At 50.1% G+C, this 14384-nt stretch overlaps 1 protein-coding gene across 1 annotated transcript in view; it reads left to right on the top strand.

The window, feature by feature from the left end:
* LOC126524415 (juvenile hormone acid O-methyltransferase-like) overlaps positions 1-14384 on the top strand; it is a 74135-nt gene that overhangs the window by 36507 nt on the left and 23244 nt on the right. Inside the window, exons 2-3 of the mRNA XM_050172734.3 lie at positions 6090-6332; positions 7953-8319. Of these exons, the coding sequence (XP_050028691.1) occupies positions 6091-6332; positions 7953-8319 (609 nt within the window). The 5' untranslated portion in view covers position 6090. The remainder of the gene's footprint in view (positions 1-6089; positions 6333-7952; positions 8320-14384) is intronic.

Genomic DNA, 14384 nt, shown 5'->3' with positions numbered 1-14384 from the left:
ACAGTCCACTTCCTGATGAGGGGCGCCAAGCAAGAACTTTTCGCCGGACATTCGTAACCCGCCGAAGACTGTAGCTGAGTTTTTTGCAGAGGCATCGACGATCGAGAAAACTCTGGAGATGCGCACCCGGCAATATAACCACCAGGGGCTCACGCCGCAGTACGCCGTCCAAGGACTGGGTTCCGAAGACCTTCAGGAGACCATCAGGGCCATTGTGCGCGAAGAACTGCGCAAGGTCCTGCCTCCGTCGCAGCCTCAAGTGGCCTCGATCGTCGAAATCGTGAAAGATGAGGTTCAGCGATCACTTGGGTTTCCTGAGGTGCAACCTCAATTAACGCAGCCCCAGCCAGAAGCGATGACCTACGCCGCCGTTGCACGCCGTCAAGGCCCCCCTCCGCGACCGCGCCAGGGCCCTGTAACGCCGCAATTCCCTCGTCCGCCGCCGCCGCCGCCGCCGCCGCCAGCACGCCCACCCATCGCCCAGCCCACCTACGTGAGGAAGACGGACATTTGGCGAGCCCCCGACCACCGCCCGCTCTGCTATCACTGCGGAGAAGCCGGCCATGTTTACCGCCGATGCCCATACCGCGACTTGGGACTGCGAGGGTTCGCTGTCAACGCTCCATGCCCGCAGCAAGGTGAACGCCCTTGCGATATCGCTGACTACCCCGCCGCTATTCAGTGGAGCTCTCCACGACCGTCGCGTTCGCCATCACCAGGCCGCTACCTGACGCCGCAGCGCCGACCATACACTAGCCCAGGCCGGGGCCGGTCAGCGTGCCCATATCCGGAAAACTAAAAGCAGCAACCGATGGAGGTGCGGTTGCTGTTCGTCGAACTGACGAAGATCCTCCGCCGCCGACGAAGACGCCGAAAAGCCTATTTCGACGATATAACAACGACGACACACCGCCGTCCCGACGAATTCTGGCAGGAAAGAACACGCTGACGAAAGACCACCTGACGACGCCACGTACCAACCACAGGTCAACGCGACGCAGCCGTGATCCGACGCCGAGGCCTAACTGTAACGCAAGACAAAAAACCACCGACCTCGCCGTGCTTCTCGACGGCCAAGCAATTACCGCCTTAGTGGACACAGGGGCTGATTACTCCGTCATGAGTGGACACATCGCCGTCCAGTTGAAGAAAGTATAAACTGCATGGGAAGGCCCTCAAATTTAGACCACTGGAGGACACCTCATCACGCCGACTGGAATCTGCACGGCAAGAATTTCCGTTCATGACCGGACTTACCCTGCCACCTTCGTTATCCTCCAACAGTGTTCACGAGACGTCATTCTCGGTATGGACTTCCTGAACCAACACGGCGCAATCATCGACCTGAAGTCGAAGTCAATAACGCTGTCGGAAGATCATGCGATACCGCCGGAGAGCCTTCCTAGTCACCGCGCCTTGAGTGTGCTCGAAGATCAAGTGAGCATCCCGCCTCGCTCGAGCATTGTTATTTCGGTCGGCACTGAAACACCCGCTGACGTAGAAGGCGTCATCGAAGGCGACCAACGTTTGCTGCTCGACCGTGAAATTTGCGTCGCAAGAGGGATCCTTCGACTGCACGGAGGGAAAACTGAAGTGTTGCTGACAAACTTCAGCCAGGAGTTCGAGCACATCAACAAGGGCACGACGATCACGTACATCGACAAAATTCGGGAAACCAGTAATGCATTTGCCCTCTCGGATTCCGCCGCATCTACCCCGACGACCATGGTTCCCGAACCAGACTACGACATTAATCCAAGTCTTCCTGTGAGTAAGCAACAACAGATCAGAAGTCTTCTCCGACGATAGAAAGGCTGCTTCTCGACATCATCAAGGATTCGACAGACACCAGTCGCAAAGCATCGCATAATCACCGAGGAGTGCGCTAGACCACTCCGCCAGAGCCCTTACCGAGTTTCGCGGCGAGAACCTGAGGCTATAAGAGAACAAGTCGACGGAATGCTGCGCGACGACATCATCCAGCCGTCGAAAGCTCCGTGGGCATCCCCTATTGTCTTGGTGAAGAAAAAGGACGGAACCTTACGTTTCTGCGTCGATTATCGTCGACTGAACAAGATCACAAAGAAGGATGTATACCCCCTACCACGGATAGACGACGCATTAGATAGGCTCTGCAACGCAAAATACTTCTCGTCGATGGATCTCAAGTCTGGCTACTGGCAAATAGAAGTCGACGAAAGAGATCGCGAAAAGACCGCCTTCACCACGCCAGACGGCCTCTACGAGTTCAAGGTCATGCCATTCGGACTGTGCTCGGCGTCTGCAACGTTCCAGCGCGTTATGGACAGGGTGTTAGCACGATTGAAGTGGCAGACCTGTCTTGTTTACTTGGATGACGTCGTCGTCTTCGCCGGAAATTTCGATGATCACCTTAGGCGGCTAGCGACAGTACTAGAGGCCATCAAGTCATCAGGGCTCACTCTGAAGCCAGAAAAGTGCCGCTTCGCTTACGATGAACTTCTGTTCCTAGGCCACGTCTTCAGCAAGTCTGGAGTCTGCCCCGACCCGCAGAAGACAGCTGCCATCGAAAAGTTCCCACAGCCCGTCGACAAGAAGGCAGTGCGTAGATTCCTTGGCATGTGTGCCTACTAAAGGCGCTTTGTCAAGGTCTTTTCACGCATCGCTGAGCCGCTGACACAGCTAACTAAATGTGACGTCGAGTTCAAGTGGGAAACGCCGCAGGCCGACGCATTTCAAGAATTCAAACGACGCATGCAGTCACCGCCCGTACTTGCGCACTTCGACGAGGACGCCGATACCGAAATCCACACTGACGCCAGTAGCCTAGGCCTCGGTGCAGTCCTAGTCCAGAGAAAAGATGGACATGAACACGTGATAGCTTACGCTAGCCGGTCGTTGTCAAAGGCGGAAGGCAATTACTCTACTACCGAAAAGGAATGCCTCGCCACCGTTTGGGCTATAGCGAAATTTAGCCCTTACCTATATGCCAGGCCATTCAAAGTCGTCAGCGACCATCACGCCTTGTGTTGGCTAGCGAATTTAAAGGATCCTTCAGGACGGCTGGCGCAGTGGAGCCTAAGACTGCAAGAATATGATATCACTGTAACCTATAAGTCCAGACGAAAACACTCTGATGCCGATTGCCTATCACGCGACCCCATTGACTCGCCACCGCAAGATGAAGAAGATGACGACGCCTTCCTTGGCATTTTAAGCACGGAAGACTTCGCTGAACAGCAACGAGCAGACCCAGGGCTAAATGTGCTCGTCGAGTATTTGGAAGGGAACACCGACGTTGTCCCTAGGACATTTAAGCGTGGGTTGTCTTCGTTCACGCTACAAAACAACCTGCTCGTGAACAAGAACTTCTCACCAGTCCGCGCCAGCTACCTTCTTGTACCGTCAGCGCTCCGCCCAGAAGTACTGCACGCCCTACACGACGATCCAACCGCTGGCCACCTCGGATTATCCCGGACGCTGTCTAGAATACAGGAAAGGTATTACTGGCCGCGTCTGACCGCCGACGTCGCCCGTTACGTCAAGACATACCGAGACTGTCAGCGACGCAAGACACCACCGACAAGGCCAGCAGGATTACTACTGCCGATCGAACCTCCTCGCCGACCATTCCAGCAGATCGGGATGGATTTGTTGGGACCGTTTCCGACGTCAACATCCGGGAATAAGCGTATCGTCGTAGCGACGGACTATCTCACCCGCGCAGCCGAAGTGGCGAAATTTTTTGTCGAGAACATCCTGCTGCGACATGGTGCCCCAGAAGTCCTCATCACCGACAGAGGAACGGCTTTTACAGCAGAGCTCACGCAAGCCATTCTGCAATACAGCCAGACAAGTCACAGGAGGACAACTGCCTACCACCCGCAGACGAATGGTCTCGCGGAGCGCCTGAACAAGACTTTCGCCGACATGCCAGCAATGAACGTCGACGTCGAGCATAAGACGTGGGACGCGGTCCTGCCTTATGTAACCTTCGCTTACAACACGGCGGTGCAAGAAAAAACACACATCACGCCGTTCAAGTTGGTTTACGGCAGGAACTCGACGACGACGCTCGACGCAATGCTGCCGCACGTCACTGACGAAGAGAATGTTGACGTCGCTACCTATCTCCAGCGCGCCGAAGAAGCCCGACAGCTCGCCCGCCTACGGATCAAGAACCAGCAGAGGACCGACAGCCGACACTACAACCTCCGACTGCGCTTCGTCGAGTACGTGTTGGGGTTTCGACCCCGATACGCCGACGAGGACTCAGTGAGAAACTACTGCGGCGCTATTTCGGACCCTACAAGGTCATCCGACGTACTGGCGCACTGGACTATGAGGTCGTGCCAGACGGCATTTCGCATTCACAGCGGCGCCGCGCACGATCTGAAGTGGTCCACGTAGTGCGTCTTAAACCCTTTTATGGACGCTGACGAACTTTCCTCATTTTGTTGTTTTCTTTGCTACGAGTGCTCTTCTTTATTACTTTCGTTTGTTTGCAGCATCGGGTCGATGCTTTTAAGAGGGGGATATTGACACGTATACTTATTTGTCTTTATCGGGTGACATGTTCCACCAGCTAACAAATGTTATCGTACAGCGCGGGACGCGCCTGCATGTATCCGAAGTTTCTGGAAAGTTATCGATGCTTCTATGCGCTGTCTGTTGTCGCCGAACCTTATGTTATCTGATTTCATCGCCTGACGCGAATGGTGTAGAACTTTGTGGAAGGCTCGCGGGGCCCGACTATTAGTCTGGAACATTCGACGACTGCTGTATAAAAGCCGACGCACTTGACCCGCTGATCAGATTTTCGACGATCGCCAGCCGTGTTCGCCGCTATCGTTGTGCTATAAGTGTAGCCTGTTTTGTGGGCACAGGTTCGCCCAATAAAAGTTAGTTTTGTCGTTCACAGTACTGCTACTGTGTTCTTCAACGTCACCACCACGTGACAATATTCACTTCGAAACAATTCGCGATATTCTTGGTCGTCAAACCCATAAAGCAGACAAATGTCGCCGAAGCTACGGTGTTCACAAACTCATTGGGCAGCGTTAGAACCCTAACGAGCTGGCAGAAACATGACTCCGTTGCTTAATGAACTGTTCTCATTACTATTTGCAGCGTACATGTGCAACCAAGTAAATATCCTTCATTGGTACCTTGCCACAGATGCGTACAACGAAATGTAGGCTATGACGAAAACGCTAGATCAGTAGCCTTCCCTCACAGACATAAATGAACCCATAGTGGCTACCGGCTTTACACCCTTCTCGCGGCACCAGATAAGGAAGAATTGGCAAAAGCAGTGGATTACCGACGTATCAAACATGCTACACACGATAAAACCAAAGTTAGGGAACTGGTTATACCCTAGGGAAAAAATACACACGAAAGTGCACACCTACATCACTCTCGCTTACCTGCTACCACACAGCCACATTGCCATATCGCCACACCTACTAGATTTAGCAGGTATGACATTAGCCTTACAGTTATCCACGTTGTTCTTGAGTGCGCTGAAATAGAAGCAAGGAGAAAAAAGTACTTCCTTGTTGTGTTGTGAGCACATGTTTCTCCACCTAGCACTTTTTCTCAGCAACGGACCGCGTTTTAACACGGTGCTGAACATTTTAGCAGAAACGGACATATTATAAATTATTTGGCTAGGTTATTTGTAGCATGGCGTCCAGTTAGACTTTGTAGCTGCAATACACGCATACTTGCAGAACACGTGCCTCCTAGCCCTAGCGTCCGAGGGGCCGGTACAGGTACCAGTGATACTGCCACCTATACGACTTACTAGTCATACTTTCGTCGCAAAACGTTTATGATCCTAGCACACATCACTGACGATTGTCATTATTTTTGTTATATTGATATTTTAGACAATTCAGAGCAACCGATTTTAGGCCCCTTTACAGTCACGCTACACCAATCTTTCATTTATTATTGCCCATTCATTACGCCATGTGTTCGGCGCTCTTTGTCCAGAGCTGGCTCTCGCGCCAAGAAAATTCATTATTCAATCAACGTTATTAGCACGATTGGATAATTAACGTGGATGATATGACCTATCATGCTTATTTTTTTTTTTATACCAGCATGTCTACTCCGGGACCAAGAAATAAAACCAGCGGTGACGCTGTGGACACGTACGGCGTGGCGAGGTGTGTGCAACTGTATGACGCAGCCTCTGCACCCGTTGCACCCGCCGTCGCTGCCTTGTTGGACTCGTTCGAACAGGCTTTCCTGAACAGCGCTGACCTCAGTGTCGGAAAGGCAGAGGACGAGGCCCCAACTAAGGAGGAAAGCCAGTTCCTGGACATTGGTTGCGGCTCGGGAAGGTACGGTGAAGGCTGGAAGGCTGAAGTATGCTGGTTCTTTATGTCTACTTTATCGGCGAAGTGTTAGTAACAGCTGGCACATTATTCTCACATGCGTTGCGACGAGCTGATGAAAACAGTGCGCCTTACGACACAATAGCGCAAGCATAGAAAGCAACAAATATTTTTGTAGCCACAGTAGGAAGAGGCGAAAATTAATTTGATTTTGGAATCCTAATTAGGATTCCAAAGTCGCTAGACTTTAAAGTTCGTTGTAGTTGAAGGGGTGAAGAGAGAACTGCTCATACTTGGGCGTACTGCGATTTTAATTGTTTCAACGCAGCAAGTCGGCGAGTTGGTATGTTAACATCTTCACATACACGTGTAGCGTGACACAGACGAGGGACAAGGAATGTCGGTCAGCGCTCACGAGCGCTGACCGACAAGTAAAAATTTATAGCTTGGCAAATCGTCACGTGACGCTTAGGTCATGTGGTGCGTACCAACTATGCAAGGGTGCCGAGAAATCGGGCCATTCAAAAATACCCCTTCTTTTTGATGCAGCGAAATAGATTCCGCCTCGTGTGTTAAACAAATACGTATGTGTATGTGATCTGCCTCGACTATCTCTCGGCGTTTTTTTATTTCCATTTCCAAACAGCACTGTAGTTTGTGAAACAGGGGGTTGCATTGGACAACGCTTGGACTGTACGGCCAGATTTGAATAAACCTCGGAAGACATCGACAACTTCGTGTCAGATGAAGTACACGCGGCAGTTCGACTCGTGTTCAGTAAAGGTGGTATATGCCATACCACTATCGTGCGGCAAAGTATATTACGGACAGACTGGAGACTGCTTAAATGTTCGTGTTGGAGAGCCCCACAGTGCTGTCAGGATTTCTACAAGCTCAAATCTGATTGCACATTACAGGCGCTGCCAATGCGACCCCCTGTTTCACCAAACCAGAAAGCTGCACAAAAAAATAAAATCAAACAAGCGTGGAAATAGTTGAAGCATATCACATGCACATAGCTTCCACCTAGTTTGTTAGCCAAGCATCTCTTTCAGTGCACCAAAAACAAACAGTATTTGTTGAATGGCCAGATTTCTGGACACCCTTACATATCTTGTACCCACCATGTGACTGAGTCCTCGTTATGATTCGTCCAGCAATAAACTTTCAGTTGTAAATCATCGCTCGTGTCGTCCATTTCTTGTCCCTCGTCTGTGTCGCGTTAAACATATACACACGCAAAAAACTGTAATTCTTATTTGTGCGAAGATAGCAGGGTGACAATAGCTATCGTTATGACTGTCACTTGGTACGGACATTCATTACTAATACGGCCGAAGTTACAAGTGCGATAGAAAAGCCAGAACTTTAGAAACACACACGTCGATTTCACTTACGCTGTTTCATTTTTTTCTTTACGATGGTCCTTATGTTTCTTCATCTCTTTTGAACCGTCGCTCACTCCTCACAATTTTACATCTTGCGCACATATCGAAATAAATTTGAAGTTAGTGTTGTTTACTGCCTTCATCATCTGTCAACAACTTGCGGCCTCCGTTTATGCTAATAGCGCGTTAGTGCAATCAGGAGACTTGCAAGAGCTATAAGAACGTTCCACACATGCAGCTTCACAAGGAAGCATCTGCTGCCACGCCTGCCGTCTTGGTGCAAGAGGCTCGTAGCGGTCGACAACTCGGAGGCTATGCTGAAATTTGCAGCAGAAAACCGCGGGTACCCTCGGATTGAGTACCGCAAACTGGACATCCTCGCGGACGAGGACGTAACAAGGTTCGTGCAGGTGGAAGGTCATTTCCAGAGAGTCTACTCCTTCCTCGCCTTCCACTGGATAGCGGAGCATCGCCGTGCTCTGACGAATGTCGAGACGCTCTTGGCGCCCGGCGGCGAATGCTTCCTGATCTTCTCTGACTGCTTGGTCGTGTTCGACGTCTTCACGGCTATGATGGAGTCGCCCAGGTGGGAGAAGTACTCTGACGTAAGTATTCCACAAAGCAATAGCACTGGTGGTACGCCTTCAGCGTGATCGCGGCCGGAAAATACGAGCACCAGTAGATATTTTCATGCTCCCGATATATACAAAGTAAGCAATAAGGTAGTCTTGCTTGTGAGCATACAGGGAGGCATTTGTGTGCTTCTGTCTGGGGCACCTTTCATCTGGCACGCGGTTGAGTGGCGAAACAATGTGCAACTACAAAAGAAGTAATGTAAGCACATGTCTGCAATGCAGCTCGTGTCTTCGCATACAGTGCGGAGATACGCGGCAGTGCGATTCTACTGCGGTCGTGCAAAGCTACCGGAACAATTAAAAATATTACGAATGTATATCGATCTGTTAGCAACCCTGGAGATGACTTGCTACAAATTATTTAGGACTTTGGCCGACAAAGGGGAAGAGTAGGATTTAAGATTATTATGCGAAAGAGAAACGTGTTGCTCTGTAGCCCGGCAGGAGAACGATAACTTTTCATTGGCCTCTACAATCGGCGCGGGAGCGCGTTTATCTTGGTCGAATGCTCACAACTGCACTTTATCATCAAAGGGAATTTCACAAGTGCGTACGACTGCAGTGAATGATTCGGTGATGATGCATTGTTCTCCACCTCCCTCTCCGCTTCTGCGTCCGGCGAGCTCCGTCAGAGACGGCCTGCATAGCTTGGTAATTGGCTCGAATGACGCAGACGCTCATGTATAGACGAAGAAAACTTGCATTTACAAAGTCTTTACAAAGCTTGGTTACAAGTTTCCACCTTTTCAATGTTGCATCGGTTACAAACGGTTGCAATATTGGTTTGAGCAACATAGAGAAACCAATCTCGGCAGATCCGATGGTGCATAGCACCCAAAGTCACGTCGATAACGACGGTGGGAACGCTGGAGCCGCATTTTCTAGACCCAATGCTCCGCCACAAATGTTTACTGACGAATCATTGTTCGTTTGTTTTGTGTCTCGACAATCAGTCCACCATACCTTGAGTTTGCCAGAACTACCATGCATGATTGGGCAGTCGACTCACTAAGCATCTGAGCACACATTTTTGAAAACATAGTTCACCGTAGAATCTTCACCAAAACTATACAATATACAACATAGACGCAAGGTCACGCCGCCCATATTTGTCAGAAGTTCTAAGAAACGGCATGCAAGCGCAGCAGCTGTAATAAAATGCTCATAGGCCAAACATATACGCAGAACGTGGACGCGGGAGAACGTCCGAATTATGGTGACAGTCCTCGAACGCACGCGCGAAGCGACCAAATTACCAGGAGCCGAAGGCCCTGGGGCATCATAGCAAACACTGGTTAGCGAGTAAACCTGTCAGTGAGGTGCACGGTATAACTGTTCTCTAGCCCACCATCGACGCCTTGTCTGGAGCGTATACGAAAACGTTCGTTTGGTGCTTCAGATCAGAGTCAAAACTGACCATTTCTCATGTGCCTTAGGGAACCGCACGTTCTCCTGCGTGCGATGACGCACCCATAATGGTCCCATGGTGTAATGGTGCCAGCGCAATCGCCACCATTGCGTGATTGCAACTGCCCGTGTCACGCACATTCCAAAGCCACACACGAGAGCACCGGTAGGGAAGTCAGACGCGGAACGTGGTCATTTGCCACCCGTTAGGGGAGGCCACCTGTTTAACTAATCGGCGCAACTGTGAATCTTTTCACACCAGGCCGTTTGCCGCGCGCGAGGAGAATGGCTGCGGCGGTTCCAGGAAAGTGCACCACCGAAGGAGGTTTGAAGCGCTTGGTCACTGTCAAGCGCCATAGCTAAGGTGGCGCCGGTGGTTTTCTGCACTCCCCGAGCTTTGCTGTAGTTAGGTGTGCCAGCTGCGTGTTTATTCTACTAGCGTAAATGATCCCACTCCCTGTGCGCCGTCGACGACCACAACTCAAGTGACAGAGGTGGGGAAAGAGCTTGTCGAGACGAAAGCCCATATGGAGTGTGCTGCGCTTTTTTCATTTGTTTTACTACAGTTCCAGGTGGTCGGCTTACATCTGGCATTACCAAATCATGACCGGCAGCTTACCGCTATCTTTGAAAAATATACAAGGTAGTTTGCACAGTAAAATCTCTACAGTTTGCAGTCACAACTTAAAAAAAAAATCTTTATACATGAAAAGCGAGCGAGATGGCGGGACGTTTCATTGTGCAGATTGTATAGGCCACTCACTCATGCTTGGTCGCGAGTGGTCTGCTGCCCACGTGTAGATGGTGTAATGAAACAGTTGCGGCTATACATGTCCTTTTAGAATTTAAGAAACAAAGTATAAAGCGCAAACACTTTTTTCCGGCATATTGCCACGGAGATGATAGTAGCCAAAAGGGATAGAAAATTGTATATACAATATACATACAGCCAGAGACGGCTGCAGGCTCGATGGCAGAACAACACGAGCGCTACTCTGATTGTCGTCTTCACCGTTGTTCTGGCGCATTCTTCCATGCTCGGCAGGATGCGTGCTTCAGTGAGCGGGAATAGCGCGTAACATAGAACCCCGCCGGCGAGAGCGCCGTCTAGGCGCTTAAGGAGCCGTAGGATCGTGTCCGGCAACAGAAGGCTTAAGTCGGGAGACGTGCACGATATCAGTGGCGGACGCGGAAGATGATCGACTGTCCAATGGAGCGATCTCGTACGTGACATCACTGATCTGGCGTAGCCCCTCTTAAGGCCTGGAGTAGCGGGAAAGAAACTTTGACGACAAGCCAACGTGGCGGCAAGACGCCCAGAGGAGGACCAAAGAGCCCGGAGAGTAATTAACGACTCTGTGATGGCAATCGTAGCGGGCCTTCTGGGACAGATGGAGAGACGATACCGTGGAATCTGGCGAGCCGTTGCAGCCCGAAAAGCTGCATCGCGGGCGTAGTCTGTAACCGGGTGCACAGGTGATGGTAAAAGTCTCCAACGGCAATGTGGGATGGCGACCAAACAAGAGATAAAAGGGAAAAACGCCAGTGGTGTCATTGCGTGACGAGTTGTAGGCAAAACTCACATAAGGCTAGGTGCTGTCCCAATCACGGTGGTCCGAGGAAACGAACATGGACAGCATTGTGGTCAGCATGCGGTCAAGGCGCTGGGTAAGCCCGTTGGTTTGCGGATGGAAGGCAGTGCACGTGCTTAGCTTGTGACGTATGGAACACGAATGAAGAATGTCGTCGATGACTTGGGACAGAAATGAGCGACCACGGTCGGTCAGCAGCTGTCCAGGAGCACCGTGGTGAAGAATAACGTCTTAAAGGAGGAATTCCGCAACGTCAGTGGCACAGCATGTCGGCAGTGCCCGCGTCATAGCGTATCGTATCGTGTAGCCCGTAGCTGCGGCAATCCACTTGTTCCCAGTCAGAGATGCTGGGGTGAGCGAGATGATTCGCCATGAGACAACGGCGAACTGAACTGGTGACACGTGGGGATGGTGAACGACGATACGGCATGGAGGAAGCATCGTCGCCGGTGGTTCGGGAAGGCTCGCGGTAGGGCTGAAATCGCCCATGATCCATGTCGGGGCGACTGTTGTGTCCATAGGGCACCTAATACCAATACCACCGGCTGTTACAATGGAGTGCCACGTGTCCAATACGACGGCAGTTGAAGCAAATGGGACAGTCATCAGCAGTCCTTCAGTCGGCTGGATAGCGAGTACGGAATGGTAGCCTTTGACCTCGTGCGTGCCGAAGTGAGGGACGGCGGTCGATCAGCTGGTAAGGAGCTGCGGCGCACACAGAGTCCAGGTCAGCATCGGAGAGCTCCCGATGAACGACAGCTTGAACTAGTGGCACTATCTGGGAGCTATAGTATGGTCACAAATACGGCCACTGGTAGAAGCAGGAGACACAGCCTCAAGTTCACGTCGTATGATCCTCACATGTTCTACGGTGAGCGGTGCCGACGGCTCAGGTACGTCTTCGCACGACCACGTTGCTGTCGTGTTTTGACGTCGAGCGAAATGATGGGCAATGCGTCGACTTTTGGCAGCCTCAAAGCGCTCGCACTCTTGGATGATGGCATCGACGGTGTCCACGTCTTTGCAGATTAGCAGATTAGGCATCATCTCCTAAGCTCTTTAACACGTGGCCCACTTTCTCATACTCCGTCATGTCGTGGTCGGCTTTGCGGCAAAGGGCAAGCACGGCCTGTATATAAGTCAGGCATGACTCTGTCGCTGTCTGCGCTCGAGATGCCAGCTACTTCCTTGCTGCTGGCTTTCTACCTGCAGACTTGCCGAACAGGGAACGCATCTTTTTCTTGCATGCATCCCAACTCCCAATTTCGTCTTCGTTATTCTCAAACCACACGTTCGCTGTTCCTTTGAAGTAAAATAAGACGTTTTCCAACACGATCGTCTCATCCCAGTGATTGTTCTTGCACGCTCGTACAATAGCCAGTCCTCGATGTCAACATTGTCAGTCCCGCAGAATGTGCCTGAGTCTTTTAGCTGAGCCAGGACGACCGTTGTCGTTGGAATGGCCTCGGCGGGCGCCGACCCCTCTTCCCCCTTGGTGAAGAAATCCAAGCGCGGCCGCTGCGGAGCTCCATTGTGCCGTGTGGGTAACCCGCACCTCCACCAAAATGCCACGGGGATGAGAGCACCCAAAAGGGATAGGAAATTGCATTTACGATATATATAAAGAGAGAAATGGCTGGAGGCTAGATGGCAGAACAACAGCACGAGCGCTACTCTGATTGTCTTTACCGTCGTTCTGGCGCATTCTTGCACGCTCGGCAGGATGCGTGCTTCAGTGCGCGGGAATAGCGCGTAACAATATCAAAGGCACATTCCTCTATATCCCACACTCTTCCTTAGTATTGAACCGCTGTTCTGCACTAAGGGGCTTTTTTTTCAATTTTAAAGAATGTACGTATACGTATTACCTGTCCAAGAAACTAAGTCGTAGCATCGCTTCGTAAAAGCTGTAGCTGCGATAGCTGTTTTAACAAACAGTATCGCCATCCAAGCCTTTGTTCACGAAGAATGTATCGAGACTGCAATGCTCTACGAAATTAATTTAAAATGTAACCAAATCAAAAATCGATCTAAACACCACTTCCTTTCCTTATTACTTATCACCTTCACATCGCCGCATAAAGAATGTCAAACGATACTTGACAGTTTTATGTGAATATACATGCTACGTATTTTTACAGCCGACGAATTCCACACCCTTTACAGCCACGTTTACATACCTCCACTTGAAAGACTCATGTGCATCGCCCTCTCACTAAGCTTTTTTTTTTTTTGCAGAACTTCGTCTTCGCACTTATTGGGTACACCTGACCCTTGCGCCATAAAAATCCACATTTCATAATCCCTGCTGAAGTTCATGCATTACACCGTTCACAAGCTATGCCATATGCTAACATCATATCGGGTGAATGCACACGGCCGTTATTTTACAGACTAAGGCGATGTATTATTAAATTCAAATTCTAGGGATGTACGTGCCAAAACCATATATGATGATGGGTAACTCCTGAAAAACTTTGACTACCATGGGTTCTTTAACGTTCATGTAAATATAAGTAGACGTGCGTTATTGCATTTCACCCCCATCAAAACGTGGTCGCCGCGGCCGCACTTAGGTCCATGACCTGAGCTAAGCAGCGCAATCCCATAGCTACTTGGCTGCTGCGGCTGGCGTATGCGATGCATGATCTCTGTCGAAAGAAGAATGGTGAGGATAGGTGTATACACAAAGAAATACTACACATATATAAATTTCAAATCAAATCAAATTAAATCAAGTTTATTCACTACAAACAAAGAAACGGTTACATTTTTGTTTTACAGACGAGGGTCCCAAAGTCGAAGACTGTAACCAGCACTCTCGGTGGGTAATTATTAGAAAAAAAAATTACATAGGTGGCAGGACAGAAATAAAATTTATAGAATGTACACTAAAAGAAACGAAGAGCTCTAGTGCAACAACCGAAAAGTGATTATGATTACAATGTACACTAATACTAACAAATAATACAAATAATATCGGCGTACAACAGAACCTTTAAATTATGTAAAGAAGGAACAGAACGAAATAGAGAA

The sequence above is a fragment of the Dermacentor andersoni genome, chromosome 3 (genome assembly GCF_023375885.2).
Source record: "Dermacentor andersoni chromosome 3, qqDerAnde1_hic_scaffold, whole genome shotgun sequence".
In the NCBI taxonomy this organism is placed as follows: Eukaryota; Metazoa; Arthropoda; class Arachnida; order Ixodida; family Ixodidae; genus Dermacentor; species Dermacentor andersoni.
Note: the sequence above shows the minus strand (reverse complement) of the source record. Positions and strands in the feature narration are given on the sequence as shown.